We start from the raw sequence: 14,816 nt of genomic DNA on the forward strand, positions 1-14,816 counted from the left end.
TCAGAAAGGTGATATGTCAGGTAAGGATTGGGGTGCAGGGACAGGGTTAACACATCGGTAAGATGAGATGGGGTGGAGATTTAGACAAACTAGATATGTTTTAGAAAGTTTTTCTTTTTTTGATCATTCAAGAATTAAAAACACTTGTTTGCCTTCTGTGATTGTTTTTTTTTACTTGTTTTTGTTTCAATTTAGCTAGTTTTTGACATGCAGACATTAAAGTTTTTGAAAGTCGTAGTTCCTGTACATGTATATATAAATACATATACATATATATGTTTGTATATCTGCTTTTTAGTGTTTTTTTGCCTTTGTGCCTTACAAACATCAGTCCCCCTACTCCTAGACTGTCACACATTCATTACTTTCTACAAAAACTGCTTGCACTCCACATCACAAAGAGGGAATCGTTGGTCCCACGTATAGATTTACTATTGCCTCACCCTCATCTGGCCATTTTCAGAGACAGCTACTATCTCTGGATGAGGAACTATAATCCTGCCCACAATAGAAAGTGGCTGATATTTTATGACCTTTAGCTTCATCCTTAAAGCAGTCTGATATATGTGAATGGCCATAACACCACCTCAAGATGTTCTCATAATCGCACACGTATAGCAAACCCAACTAATCTGCAGACTGGTGTCATGTACTGGCAGCTCTGTTCCTACATTCCCATTGTGGCTCCATTAGCTCTTGCATTACTACACATCATCTGAGGACAGTGAAAGGTTCATACCTCTATTTTCTGGAGTTTACAATGGACAGTAATGATTACAGCAGTGTTCTTGAGTTTAGCACACTGCTTAAGTCACACAGACCTTTTTCCAAGGCAGTGCTGTTTGCGTGCAACTCTCCACAATGCACATCTCCACTTGGGCTAATGAAAACCATGTGCAAAAATTGTTTGGACATTTGGACCAGTCTGTGTTTGACATTCACAAAATAAATACAAATCTTTATAATCGAACTAAAAAGACAGCCAGAAGTATTGTAATATGTGCAAAGCTTCTTCATTGTCAACTTGAGGCTCTTGAATGAAGGTTGTGCTGTTGTTTACATTTGCACATGGATGTAAGATTAATTCACATCTTAAATGATATATTTATGAAAATGTGTCAAGAAGTTCTGTGTGTGTGTGTGTGTGTGTGTGTGTGTGTGTGTGTGTGTGTGTGTGTGTGTGTGTGTGTGTGTGTGTGTGTGTGTGTGTGTGTGTGTGTGTGTGTGTGTGTGTGTGTGTGTGTGTGTGTGTGTGTGTGTGTGTGTGTGCGCGCATGTGTGTGTATGTGCGTGATTTAACAATATTACTGCAGACACCTAAAGGTAGAATATGGAAGCAAAACAAATTCACTTTTGGCCATTCAACATGGCTTGTTTTAATTTTGTAGGGCAATAATAGAAGGTAGTACGGAATGGAAGGCATGCATGAGCTAAGTATTGATCCGGAGCTGTTAAAGGAATGGACATTACTTGGAAGAATGAGAAGCAAACATAAGAGGAAGAAACAAGCATCTTGGTTGCAGACAAAAGTCAGAGGAGCTAAACGTGAAAAGAAAGTGGCTAATAAAAGGACAGATTATATACAAGAATATATATAAGACTATATAATAGTTGTAGAAGAATATAACAAAAGTCAGTCACTCAAATGTTTTAATGGAAAGTTTTTAAGAAAAATAAAGGAACAAAAATGGAAGAAAAGGGGTTTGAAAACAGCATAATTAAATGGCAACTTAATAATCACAATCAAAGAGAATAAGCTGAGTTTTAGTTAGATGTTACAATGTTCAAAGACCATTCAAAAGAATATAATGAGCTTGATGTGGGATAGTTATTGGGATTATGGTATAAATCAGAATAAATGTTGGAAATGATTAGCATCTCTTATACGGAATTTGTAGATAAGTAATGAGCATCAATGGAAAGGAATATTCTAGACTGAGGAATAAGAAGGCATTAGAAAAAGCCCAACAGGTGAGACAGTAACTCATAAATCAATACTGGATCCATTAGGTAGTTTTGAAGAATTTGATTTAGTAAGGATTAGGATTGCCGTTAACAAAATTATTAAAGTCAAATGATCAATATTTAAGAATAAATTTCTAGAAGAATAAGAAAGCTTTTCTGAGATATGATGAAATAAGTAAAAATGGAAGGAGGCAGATAAAAACTTTCTGTTAACAAGGAGAGAAGTAACATGAATGAAAAGAAAGGAACTAGGCAAAATGCAAGGAATCAATGAAGCTTCAGAAAAAATAAATGATTAAAATGTGGTTGAGATAGAGAAATTCTACATATACTAAGAATATAAAAATATAATACTCAAAATATATCTGAGATAGAAGAAAGTCAAAACACATTTTTTTTCCTTTAAGAATTGGATACACTTACTATTTTTTTTTTCATTTACTTTTATTTTACATTTGTTTACTGGGTAACATCTGACTGGGCTGGGAGTCTGTTTTCAGCAGAGACCCGGGGAGAAAAGCTCCACACATACAATGCAATTTAGAAAGTAGACTAAAACAATATGAATCAATACATATTAGTCAGTTTCAAGAGTACAGCACAACATTTATAGTATTTGCCATGAGAGTGCATATTAGTGTATATGTGCATAATGTAAAAACTAGCTAATAATTTACATTAATAATTTAATTGAATGTAATTTTAACAATTTAGATTTAGAAGGAGTACAAAGACATCTCGACATGGTTTGAAATTGGAGGTTGATTTGTATTCCTAAAAACTAGATATATTTAAGAAAATAACAACTCATTTAAATTATATGGCTGGAAACTAGATTTACATGTTGAGAAGATTTTCTGAAAGAGAATAACAGCATTATTTGTAGAACATGGTGCTACAGTAGTGAGGACAGAACATCAAATTTGACCTCCTAGATGTCCAAATCACTCGAAACAATTTAATTACTACTTTATAACTAGCAACACTAATCCCATGTCCTGCTCTGTACAGGATAGATTTTTTACTACCATGGCTGTAATCCATTACCTTTCTACTTGGGGTTTCGGCTATTGATAAATAAACCTGCTGAACTTCACTTGCAATGGACACCATGTCAAATACCTCCTTGACATTATAAATGCTAATTCTCCTGTACAGATGATTCACCATCCTACAAGGGGCCTCATTTACTTTTAAAAGTTCCACTGTCCTTCCAATATGGGCACAACCCCATACATGTCATCCTCCCTTGTAAATAATACCATTAACAGTGGCACTTCTTCTACAAATACATTTGAAGTTAACCAGTTCTCAAAAGCAAACATTCTTCGGAAAGATAAGTTATACTGTAATCCTCCTCCAGTAAATCACATGGTTAAATTTTCTGCCTATGCCTCTGATTTTTAATCCTATTTAAATAGGTGTTTTGATAAGGCAGTCCCTATCCACATTAAGTATAATGAGAAACTTAACAACAATCTGTATCTTATAATACCCATGTAAATAAATTACGTAACAAGAGAAAGAAATGACTTAATGCTTACAAAATGTATAAATCTTCCTGCCATAACAGCACAGTTAAACAAATGGGTAAGTACTTAAGGGAAACATTAGGAAGCTCAAAGCCAAACAAAAATGTAAAATAGCATCAATACTACTTATAATAATAATAAATAAATAAACAGCTGCAGTTTTTCTTTACCATTAACAAGAAGTTAAAAACTGACAACAATGTTGTGAGCTAGTCCATAACAATATTGTATGTTGACCCAAAGAAAATAGCTAATATCTTAGCTAAAAAAAATAAGTGCAAACAATACTTTAACCAGAGTTATGGCTATTTCACATATTCCATAGTGCAACCACCCCATTCAGTTTACTATCAGACAAATCCATTCAGTATTCGCAAAAGCTAAGAGCACCTTATTCTTCTGACTATAGATTCTTAAGCCATGTGGTAGAGAGCTATTCAGTAGTCTGACAGAAACCATTTGGTTAGATTCACAGATGCCACTTCTGAAAACAATAAAGTTACTAGTGGTGCACCACAGGGCTCAGTGGTGGCTCTCCTCCTATTTATCTATTTCTCAGACCTTCAGGATTACCTTCTTGGCCTGTGGATTTCTAGTTTACAGATAACTGTAAATTAGGTGTTGTTATTTAGTTTCCTGCTGACACCCAAATGATTCAGCATGGATTAGACCACATAATTAATTGGGTAAATGGTCTCCAATTAAATGTGAATAAATGTAATGCACTTATTGGGAGACAAAACATTTACCCATACTATAGAGGTCAGCCTCCTCATCAGACAATGTAAGATAGGACTAGATATTCTTTAGGTGTCTCATTTAATTTGAAAAGAAGTCTTAATCCCCCCTGTGATGATAGGAGGTACTGCCAGTCATGCCAGAAGAAGCAGGGCAGTGGATGTGTAACAGATGCCAGGACAACTAGCTGGAATTTTGTAAATAATTATACTTCATTTGTATATCAAACTGATTTTTACAGATGTTTGTGCTGAAAATGTATTTATGAGGTTTGCGTGTGTTAAAATGTATCAACAGTACACCCTGCTGGAAGAAAAAAAATGTTCATGTATTATTGTAACTGAATTAAATGTATACATTGTAACAGGATATACTGGAAGGGAAGAGGTTAAGCTACCTGTCTTTGAAAAATATTCTAGAAATCAAATTACTTTATGAGTTAAGCCATAAAGATGTTATCCCACAGTTTTGAATGGAGCCAGAGACACAATAGCTGTGCTAGAGAATAGACTGTAGCTCCTGTAAGAAGAGTGGAATGGTTTTATGGTTTTATGACTTCCAGCAGTGGCACCACATCTGATCAATGCTCTATATATACTGTAACACATTGGTACTAAAGTCTGATAGCTTCTAGTGATGGGGTATAGTGCAGAAAGCAGACTGACATGACCAGATGTATGTGATGTTACTCTGTATAGAAATAATCTTTTAATATTAGAGGAGACTGAAGTCTCAGGAGCATTCTGTATTCTGTCTTGGATCTGACAACAAGGATCACTCACCCATCTTGAGTTGCTCTATTCAGTAAGTAGGAACAGTAATTATTTTAGTCAATCAAGAATAGATAGTGAGACTAGCTAAATACTGTTTTTCTATCACTGTGTGAAACTTTTCATCTGTGTTATTTTTAATACTTCCTGTGACTGACACTCTAGTGTTTACTGTAAATAGCTATTTAGTATTTTCATGTTCTTTTATTATTTATTATTAAATATATTTAAACATTTCATTGTGGTTGTTCCTTTTTAGAAAATATTTAAGTTTTGAGAGTACTTGCAAATATTTATTTGGTGATAACTTTGGCAATTTCTGAATCCTGGCTATTTGGTTGATATTACCATTTGAACTCTGCCAATGGCTGAAAGCCTGGCTGTTTGGTCAACATTAACATTTGTACTAATATTAATTTCACTCATTACAATTGGATACCCTTTTAAGAGCCTTATAGTAACTGACTGGTGGCAGTAAAACTATCTTATAGTCTAGACAGAATGTGGCATAGGTAGTAAATCCGTGCCAGACTTTCGCGCATGTGTGTGTGTGTGTGTGTGTGTGTGTGTGTGTGTGTGTGTGTGCAAATTAAATCTCAAAGAGTGTGTGTGCATGTGTGTGTGTGTGTGTGTGTGTGTGTGTGTGTGTGTGTGTGTGTGTGTGTGTGTGTGTGTGCCAGCTACTTGTAGCAGGGGCACAAAGCACTGGTTTCACAGATAGTTTGCTAGAGGACTTGCTTGGACAGTGAGCTAGAACCTAACCCTTCAGCTGTGACAGTAGGGAGTCTTATTGGGACCTGAAGGGAGACAGATAGAGACACCCAGACCCCAGGCTGAGTATGTGCCCTGGGTTCTCTTAAGGGAAATTGTGATTTATGCAGAGAGGTCTGCATCTGAAAATACTGAGTGTGACCATTTATATTCCAATTGAACATCCCAGTCTAGTGTCAATGGTGAGGATTTGGCTCCTTGATTACTGCCCCAGAGTGGGGACATTATACCTCCTTTACTATAGCTCATCAGAACCATTGCATAATATAATGCTCTTTTGGTATTTTGGTACTTTTTCCCAAAACACATTCACTCAGAGAAAAGAAGGAGAAGAATATAAGCAAAATATAACAGTAAATATTCAAAGAAATTCATAAATATTATAAACAAGGTGAATGATACCAGCTTCTTGTAAAGTAAAAAAATTAACTGTTACTTTGTGTTTATTTGAAATGCATAATATTAATTTATGGAAAAACAAATTAAGTAGTTAGAAAAACATTCATACAATGTATGTTTAATAGTAAATGGGGACATTGTGATGGACATTCTTTTTTATTGAGATAGGTATGCAGAAAACAGACTTAACTCTTTAAATAAAATCTTTGGGCAGGAACAGAAGATATATGCCCAAGGCAACGAATATGGAATATCTGAAATGTTACAGGATATATACCAGTGAGATGAGCATCAATAAAAGAACTGCCATTAATGATAAGAAAAATATACAATATAAGGAAAAATGCATAAGAAATTGAAGCTGTATGTGGCCAAAGTTTAATAGGGCAAAGCAAGGTAAGAAGAAATGGTATAATAATTGAAAATAAGAAATGAATGTTAGCTATTCTAATTCATCATCGCATAGCAACATATGATTGTAACAAGAAATGTTGATACAATAAAGACATTTGACTTTGACTTGCATGTTGCTTTATTTTCCAACTATCTACTTGCAGTGAAAATCATTATAACTACCTATTTTGTTGAACATTGAACTATATCCCATACTTTCCACTTTGTTTTTCAGATATACAGATCTGTTATGATGATACTACCTAATGATATTTGAGTTAAAACTGTGTAATACTTATATACAAATCTCATGTTTCACATTACAGAAATAGCAGTCACATTTACTGTATGTCTGAGTATAACCACATGCTATTAATGGAAACCCGTTTTCAGTATTACATTAAACAGAGTTAAAACATTCTTAGTAAGTGCAGCATTATTACATATCAAAGGAGTATTGTTTGAACACTTACACCAAACATTTGCCGAAGGTCTGGATCTCTGAATCTGAAGGGTATATTTGAGACGTGCAGTCGTTTGGGTTGTGTTTTGTTTTCTGTGTTTTCTGAAGACTGTGTCTGTTGCTGGCAGTCAGTCTGTGTTACATCATCTGTCTGCTAAAAGAGAAAAAGATTGGGCAAGGTAAGGTAAACACAGCTTTCAGTGATTGTAACATACACATTAAAAACAACAATAGGGTACAAAATATTAAAAGAGATTATATGTTAATAGTTTTGAACATGTAACGCACGGTCACATATATGTCCTTACTGAGTTATTTAATTCTGAAGAATGAAGGATATGTGTTCAGGTTTTGATATTACATGCATGTTTTAAATTCTGCTTTTATCAGAACAATATTTTTTTCTACAATGCATGTTCATAATATTAGATATACTACTGAACAACATCTCTGTACTTCCCCCATTCATAGTTTTCATAAGTTGTCTATGGTAGGCTAGCTGAACCTAAAAGTTAACTGATAAGAAAAGTTAGTATAAGATGACAGCTCTTGCATTTTGCATTTCAATACATATGATGAGAAGAAGGTAGAGTTGTATACACAGATGAAAATGTCAGCTTATAATAGTTTCATCTCCGGGATAGCTGAAGTATAGTTAGTATGACTGTACTATTAAAATATAACCAAACAGTCAATAGATACAAACAACAAAATAAGAAGTTACAAAGGATGTGGTCCCAACAGGAAGCTAGTTTATTAAAATATAGTGATTTCACAGAACTATGACATACAGCTAGTTCCAGTCTACTCGTGAAGGTGAACTCCATCGGAGTGTTGTCTATATTCAGCATTTTTTAATGGTAATGGGTTACCTAGCTGAAACCTACTGTATGGTTCTGTTTACAAGATGAAAAGCAATGTAATTTGGGGTATTACATTTTCTATTTTCAGAAGCAGTTTTACAGCACTTTAATCATGTCAGTCACCAACTGCACAGATTACAGGTTACTGAAGCTAAGCTAATTGAAATATTTGTATTTCAAGTTGAAAAGCAATTTGTTTAACAGTGATAGGAACACAAAAATATAATGCATTAATGCTCATAAATCTAATTAACCATTAGAAGGATTATGATCAAAATACGTTAAATTATTAATGGTAGCATGCCAATGAACTGAAAATTAATTGCATCACATTTAGTGAAGGAATCATTTAGAAAAAAGCTCTGTGGGTGTATCTTAGAGTGGCAGATGTTATTAGTTTAAATGTTTTTCTGGATTTACCTTAATTTAAAATATATTTGTTAGTGTGTAGATCTATAAAAATATATGAACACACAGGTACCAAGGTTGGAGGCACGTTACTTAGACAAACTGCACATAGAAAAGTGTTGGAACATTTGTATTTATTATTAAACAGTCCTTCTCAAATGCACTTCTAGCTGCATGTGAGTGTGTGTGTGTGTGTGTGTGTGTGTGTGTGTGTGTGTGTGTGTGTGAGTGTGTGTGTGTGTGATTGTGTGCTTGCCTATGCAAATGGGTGTGTTTGTGTGTTTCCTCTCTGTGTTACTTGGCAGGAATTCATCCATGTGTGTGTGTGTGTACGCGTGTGTGTTCTTACATGTGTAGCATGTATATAGATGAAGATGACAGGTGGGACTGTATACAGAAGAACATCATAAGCACCATTTGAAAACTGTGCAGATTGGGAGGTTAAGAAGAAGAGGGGGGTAGTACAACAACTATAATAATTGATGGTGTGGGAGCACATCTGGAAGGAGCTGGTCTCAGTTAGTTATTCAAAGAGTTAGATAAATGCAAATAGCAATAGAAAATCCAACTACTATTTGACAATCAAAGTGAGATTAAACCTTTTCTTATAAAAACAGTTTGCAATGCCAAATGCTATTTATACTTAGTATGGTGTTCTTTGCAGTTTCAATGTGGAAGTTCTTAAGAGTATCTCTTTGTTTTGTTTTTAAAGCTGGTATATTCATATTTTTTTACATTATTGGAAGTTTGACATTAAAAAAATGAAACCAGAAATGTCATGAATCTGCATTAAAAGATTTGTCACATCCTCATTCTGGTGTTTTATTTATGTATGTATGTATGTATGTATGTATATGTATGTATGCATGTATGTATTTATTTATTCTTCCTGTAAACCTACCTGATGAATAAAATGAGGCTTCTTTTTATATATAATACATAAAGCAAGACTCAACATGAAGTCCTGCTTGCAAGCCAGGTGGCCCTTGTTCACTAGCAGTTCAGGTGGCTATTGGAGGAGGAAGGACTGGGAGGCAGAAGACAGCTCACATCTCCTCAGCTGGACATATGGACAGTGAGTGTTCAAATACATGCTTCATGTTAGTATCATTGGCTGAGAGTGGGGAATATTCAGCTACACTGTCTTTAAAAGGGCAGACCCATGATAATGGGCATGTGGAAGCATGGATGTCATTTGCATGGTGTATTGCAGGATATCCTATGCACAATATGGGCAACTATAGTGGAGCTGCATGGCCAAAGAAAGCAAACCCCAGATGGCTGCCTAACCGATGGTTCACACAAATGAATCTCACCTACAGGGTTCTATACATAGGTGGTGGAGAACACAGTGACTGCCAACAAGTGTGTAGAAAAAAATAAAAATCTTCCTTCTGCCATAATGCATTTTTGTCATTATTTTAAAACTGTTACTTAGTGACAGAATATGGCTATTTGCTTTATTGCAGATTGAAGAATTTACAGTGCTGATAGGAACGCAGATCTGATATTCTGTCATAATTTTCAGGAGTTGTCTATTGTCAATGTCAAATGTGAGGTGTGGCTCAATTGCCACTAGTCAGGGTAGAATGTAGCATTTACAAGATGGAGGGGGTGCTCTTTAGACTCCATGATGGAATTCTGGGCTAGCGGTGCAGAACTACTTATGATTCAAAACTGAAATATACAGTGAAATGGATACACCATAAAACTCCCATTTCTTCATTAAGGGCAAGCCAAGACTTACATTCACTTCCATGAGTCAGATCTAGTTTCTATGGTCTTCAGATTTTTCTGTTAAGTCAACTATGATACAGTCACTGCTGCAGGATTAAACATAGGATAGTGGATAAAGAGGTTATGCCTTATGTCATACCTTAAGTGTGGGTACATGAAAAAAGAATAATCTCTTGATATTGCAAAATGGTAGACAGAAGAGAAGCTACATTGTAAGAATGTTTCCAAATTATGACAATTATGTAACAATGTATACAACAAAAAGATGCATGGATAAGGTTAAGTGTCACAGGTAGGAAGCGACGTGGTATCTGTTAATAGGTTCATAGGTAGGTACTAGGCTATCTGCCCAAGGGCATTTATAAGCCTAGCCAGAGTGTGTCGGCTTTCACCACCCCATTGATTAATTAACTGATCCTCTGTCAAGCAGAGCCAATGAAGTGATCCCAGGGTTGTATTTTCTGTTACCCATCCACTCGTCAATGTTTCTCTTGAAGAGTGTTAGTGAGGGGCTCTGCCTAATGTAATTTGGAATTTTGTTCCAAAGCATGGGGAGTCTCTGTGGCAGGAATCTATCCCTCCAGCAAGTTCTATTTATTGTTATGGTGAGGTTTAGCTCACTAGAGCGCGTGGCTCGCAGTGACTTGGATTTCTTTAGGTGGAGCATGTCCATCGATTCTGAGATGGACATGGCTTTGTAAGTCAGGTGGAGATCACCTTTGAGTAAGCGATATGCCACTGAGTACAGCCAGAGTTTTTTCAGTCTGGCTGCATAGGACATATGTTTGAGGCCTGTAATTCTCTTGGTGAGGTACTTTTATGGTCTTTCTAGCTGTTGGAAGTGTCTTGTGAGGTACATCCCAAATGGGGAATTGTACTCTATGATGGGTCTGATGAGTGATGAGTAGAGGGGCTCTATAACTTCTTTATTTCTAGATGAGAACCCTCTAGTAATTAGATGGGCCACATAGAAGGATTTCCTAACTACTTTGGCAATATGATTGTCAAAGGAGAGATTGCTATCTACTTGGATCACAGTGGCGGTTGGTGACTTCAAATCAAAGGGGGGCTGCAGGAGACGGCTGAATGGGTGGGGTCAATGGGAAGGGGTGCAGCAAACTAGAAAGGGGAGGAGCTATACTCAAAACCACAAAAACTGTAACTTTAATTAAATATGCTGCCCTGGGTACCAAACCGTCATTGAGAGTCCAATCAAGACAAAACGAAGTGTAGAAGAAAAAAAATATTTCAATGCATTGGCTGCATGACAGCTTACTTAATATCTAGATGGAAACAAAAAGGCTGTGACGCATGAAAAAATAAATTACTTTTTAAATACATTACTGGAATGCCAGTCAAAATCAAGTATAAGAAAAACAAGCAGCACTCAACTCAAACCACTTCTCCTTGCACTGCAGTTCTAATTATAATTTATATTCAGCTTTATTAAAGTACCAAGTAACATGCTGAAAGTAGCAATCTCTGTGATACCCCCACTTGTAAAACTGTTTCTTATCCAAAAAAGACCTGCTGCCTGACAACAACTATCTACTTGTTTCATGGGGAAAACATGATCAAAGTAAAAAATGAAAAGCAAACAAGAAACAAGCTCAAGATACTTTACTTAAAGGATTACTGTGCAGGTAATGGACCACACATGATAGACTGGCATTCTGTTTAGTTTACAGGTAAAGCCTGCAAAGATGACTGCAAGTCTCCAACAAATGTAATGAGCTTCTTAAAATAATGTAATCCTGTCCTTTATTACAAATACTGTCATATGCATTTCAGTACCCAAGGCTTATACGTTATCTATTTATGTAAGTATTCTCTGCATGGCAACAACAGAAAGGCTTTTAATGTTGGCAATTCTTTAACAGTATGCTTGTTAAAGCTTACTTGCATCTTACAATCTCAGACAAGCTTACCTGATGGTCATTAAAGCATTGCTAATTAAACACAGAGCAACAGGCACTTTCTGAGTAATAATAAGCATAAATCAACAGTATAAAAACATGACAGAAACCAGAACATTCTGCAAAATCAAGGACAGAATAAAAGTAGCACTTGTGTCTGCATTGGATGGGGGGATACTCTGCACATTTACACTGCATGACTGCTCCTTGTCTTGCTTGGACACATCCAGAGTAACTACATGGGGGAGTGGGGGTGCAACAGGTATGTCACAATTTGAAATGTCTCTGGTTGACTGTGATGGCCCTGACACATTTGTCTTACCTCTCAACCTCAGAGCAAGAAATCTGGGCAAAGCCATACATAGAAGTGGGACAAAGGCCCAAAAATAAGGACAATTTTTAAATATTGCTCTTATAAACTTAGAAAGATTATAGAATAGTAAGTCTTGCATTAGTATGAATTTTCTGAAGGCTATGAAATCTGAAATTCAAATGTCTGTCATTAATTTCTAACTTCAGTCTTTAATGATTTGCCACTAATTGGCCAAAAACACAATTTTATGAAAAATGGACCAAAAATGTGATGCAAAAATATAAAATAGCCACACAGTACAGCTGGAAACCTGTCAAAGAAGGGACACTTTTTAATATTAGTAGTGCTAACTTGAACAGCTGACAAAATAAAAGAATCTACATGCATTTCTGAAATAAAAGTAATCTATAACTCTGATTATTACAGTTATTTATTAATTGTAAACCCTCCATGTTTTCTTCCAAAATTGCCATTTTGTGGAGGGATTACTAGAGGAAGAGCAACACTTTGAGCCAAAATCAAGGGCAGTTGAGAGGTTTGGATATGCCTAATTCTATAAAGCAATTTATTTGCACGTACCTCTCAACCTGTTAATGCAGGAAATCTGGACAAGGCCAAATATATTGGGGGAACATATAAACAGTACTAAAAATTGCTCTTGTATAAACTGAGACAGTTGATAGAATAACAGGTCTTGCTTTAGCATGCATTTTTCTGAAGGTTATGAAGTTTGAAACTCAGTGTCTGTCATTATTTAGTGACTTAATTCCTAAATGATTTGCCAGAAAACCACACATTTTATGAAGAACAAACCAAAAATAAGAAGCAACAATCTATTCATTCTGTAAAAATCTGGACAGTTGAGAGTCATAGTTCAGCCGGGGCTGTCTTTGAGTTTGCTGCCCTTCCCCACTCACAAAATCTTGGTTGAATGGAGCCTCCCCCCTGCAGCCATTCCAATGAACCATTACTTGGCTATTTCACCCCATTTACCATAAACACTAATGTGCATACTGCTTTACTTCTGCAATGATTTGGACTTCATTTGAAAGTTTTATTTTGCATTCTACAGCACAAACACTAAGAGATATCTGCTAAACAAAGCAATGCAGTCTCACAATGAAAACAGACTTAGCATTAAAAGTTCTCTGCCCTTGAAATTCACATTAATTGAAACAGCATTGAAACCCACATTCAAAGAAAATACATTTTGTCAGTGGCAGATAAAGATTAACTTTGGGCTGTTTTCAAATTACAGGCCCCTTTCACAAGAACCACATACATGCTCTTTGATACACCTTCCTGGTTGTATTAAATTCAATTCCTTGTACAATACAGTACAGTTTTAGAAAGCATTTTAAATTTATTGTTTTGAACATTGTTCCAGTAAACAATGAAACAAAATGCATGCACCAATAATGACAAAATTGCCCAATTCAGAACATTTCTATCATAAAAGTATACTCAAACTTCTACAGTCCACCAGTATCAGTAAATATGCACAATCTCTGAAGAAGTAAAAGGCATCTAAATAATTCCACATTAAAGAGATCTGTAACTAATGAAGAGGTTGCTGCTAGCAAACATCTTTATATTTCATTGTTTCATCTACAAATAAAGTGCTTGTTGAGCTTGAGGAATAAATTGCCTGTGTTACACTAAAAAAATGATACGCTAGTAATACCGCAATAGGGAATGGATGGGAAACTGAAAACAGATTCATAGTTACTAAGTATCTTCGCCAACAAGGACTGCAGCATCCACCCCCTTTGCAACACAGTACAGTATCAGCAATACATCTATCTACTGTGGGAGTAGAACCCACAGCCTTCTGCATCAAAAGCAAGTATATTACCTGTTGTGCTATTAACAATGAAAGCCGACTCAGCATAAGCATTACTAAACTTTTGCTCCCCTGCAGCTCTCAGCTCCTTGTAAAATCTAATCAACACTCAGCTGTATCTCTGAACTTTGCAGCACAAGAAATCTGGAAAAAGCCACAATTTATTGGGGGGGGGCACAAAAGCCGAAAAACCATGGACGCATTTTAAACATTAAATAAAATAAAAACTTGATGGATACACATGGGATGTAACTCTTTATTAGAAAAAAATGTGAGCGCTTTTGCAGAGTCCTTTATGCTTCATCAGACATCCTGTATCTTGACATTTTAAACATTGCTTGTATAATGTTGGAAAGTTGCTAGAATAAAATGCTGTGTTGCCACCATCTATTTCACTGCTAAGACTTGAACCCAGGACCCTCTGCAAAACAGTCAGAGCAACATACCACTACGCCAGATTGGCTGTTTTGTAAATGAGAGGAAGACTGAAACTTAAATGGCTACCATTTAGTGAATTCAGTTCTCGCCATAGCTGTCAACCTTTTAGCACAAAATGCTTGAACACAGCCAGTAATGGGGGAATACAGCTCCCAAACATATTCAGTGAATTCAGTTCTCACCATAGCTCTCAACCTCTTAGCAAAAAATACCTGGACAAAGCCAGTAATGGGGGAATACAGCCCCGAAACATATTCAGTGAATTCA

The 14,816-nt window shown here is 35.9% G+C and overlaps 1 protein-coding gene across 11 annotated transcripts in view; it reads right to left on the reverse strand.

The window, feature by feature from the left end:
- The window catches only part of RBFOX1 (RNA binding fox-1 homolog 1), a 1,735,725-nt gene that overhangs the window by 392,619 nt on the left and 1,328,290 nt on the right, over nucleotides 1-14,816 (reverse strand). For all 11 annotated transcript variants that reach the window (XM_044089088.1, XM_044089084.1, XM_044089091.1 and 8 more), the window contains exon 3: nucleotides 7,042-7,185. In XM_044089088.1, coding sequence (XP_043945023.1) covers nucleotides 7,042-7,185 — 144 coding nt within the window. The remainder of the gene's footprint in view (nucleotides 1-7,041; nucleotides 7,186-14,816) is intronic.

Source organism: Protopterus annectens, chromosome 12.part0 (assembly GCF_019279795.1).
Source record: "Protopterus annectens isolate FY-2018-M chromosome 12.part0, PAN1.0, whole genome shotgun sequence".
NCBI classification, from domain to species: Eukaryota; Metazoa; Chordata; order Ceratodontiformes; family Protopteridae; genus Protopterus; species Protopterus annectens.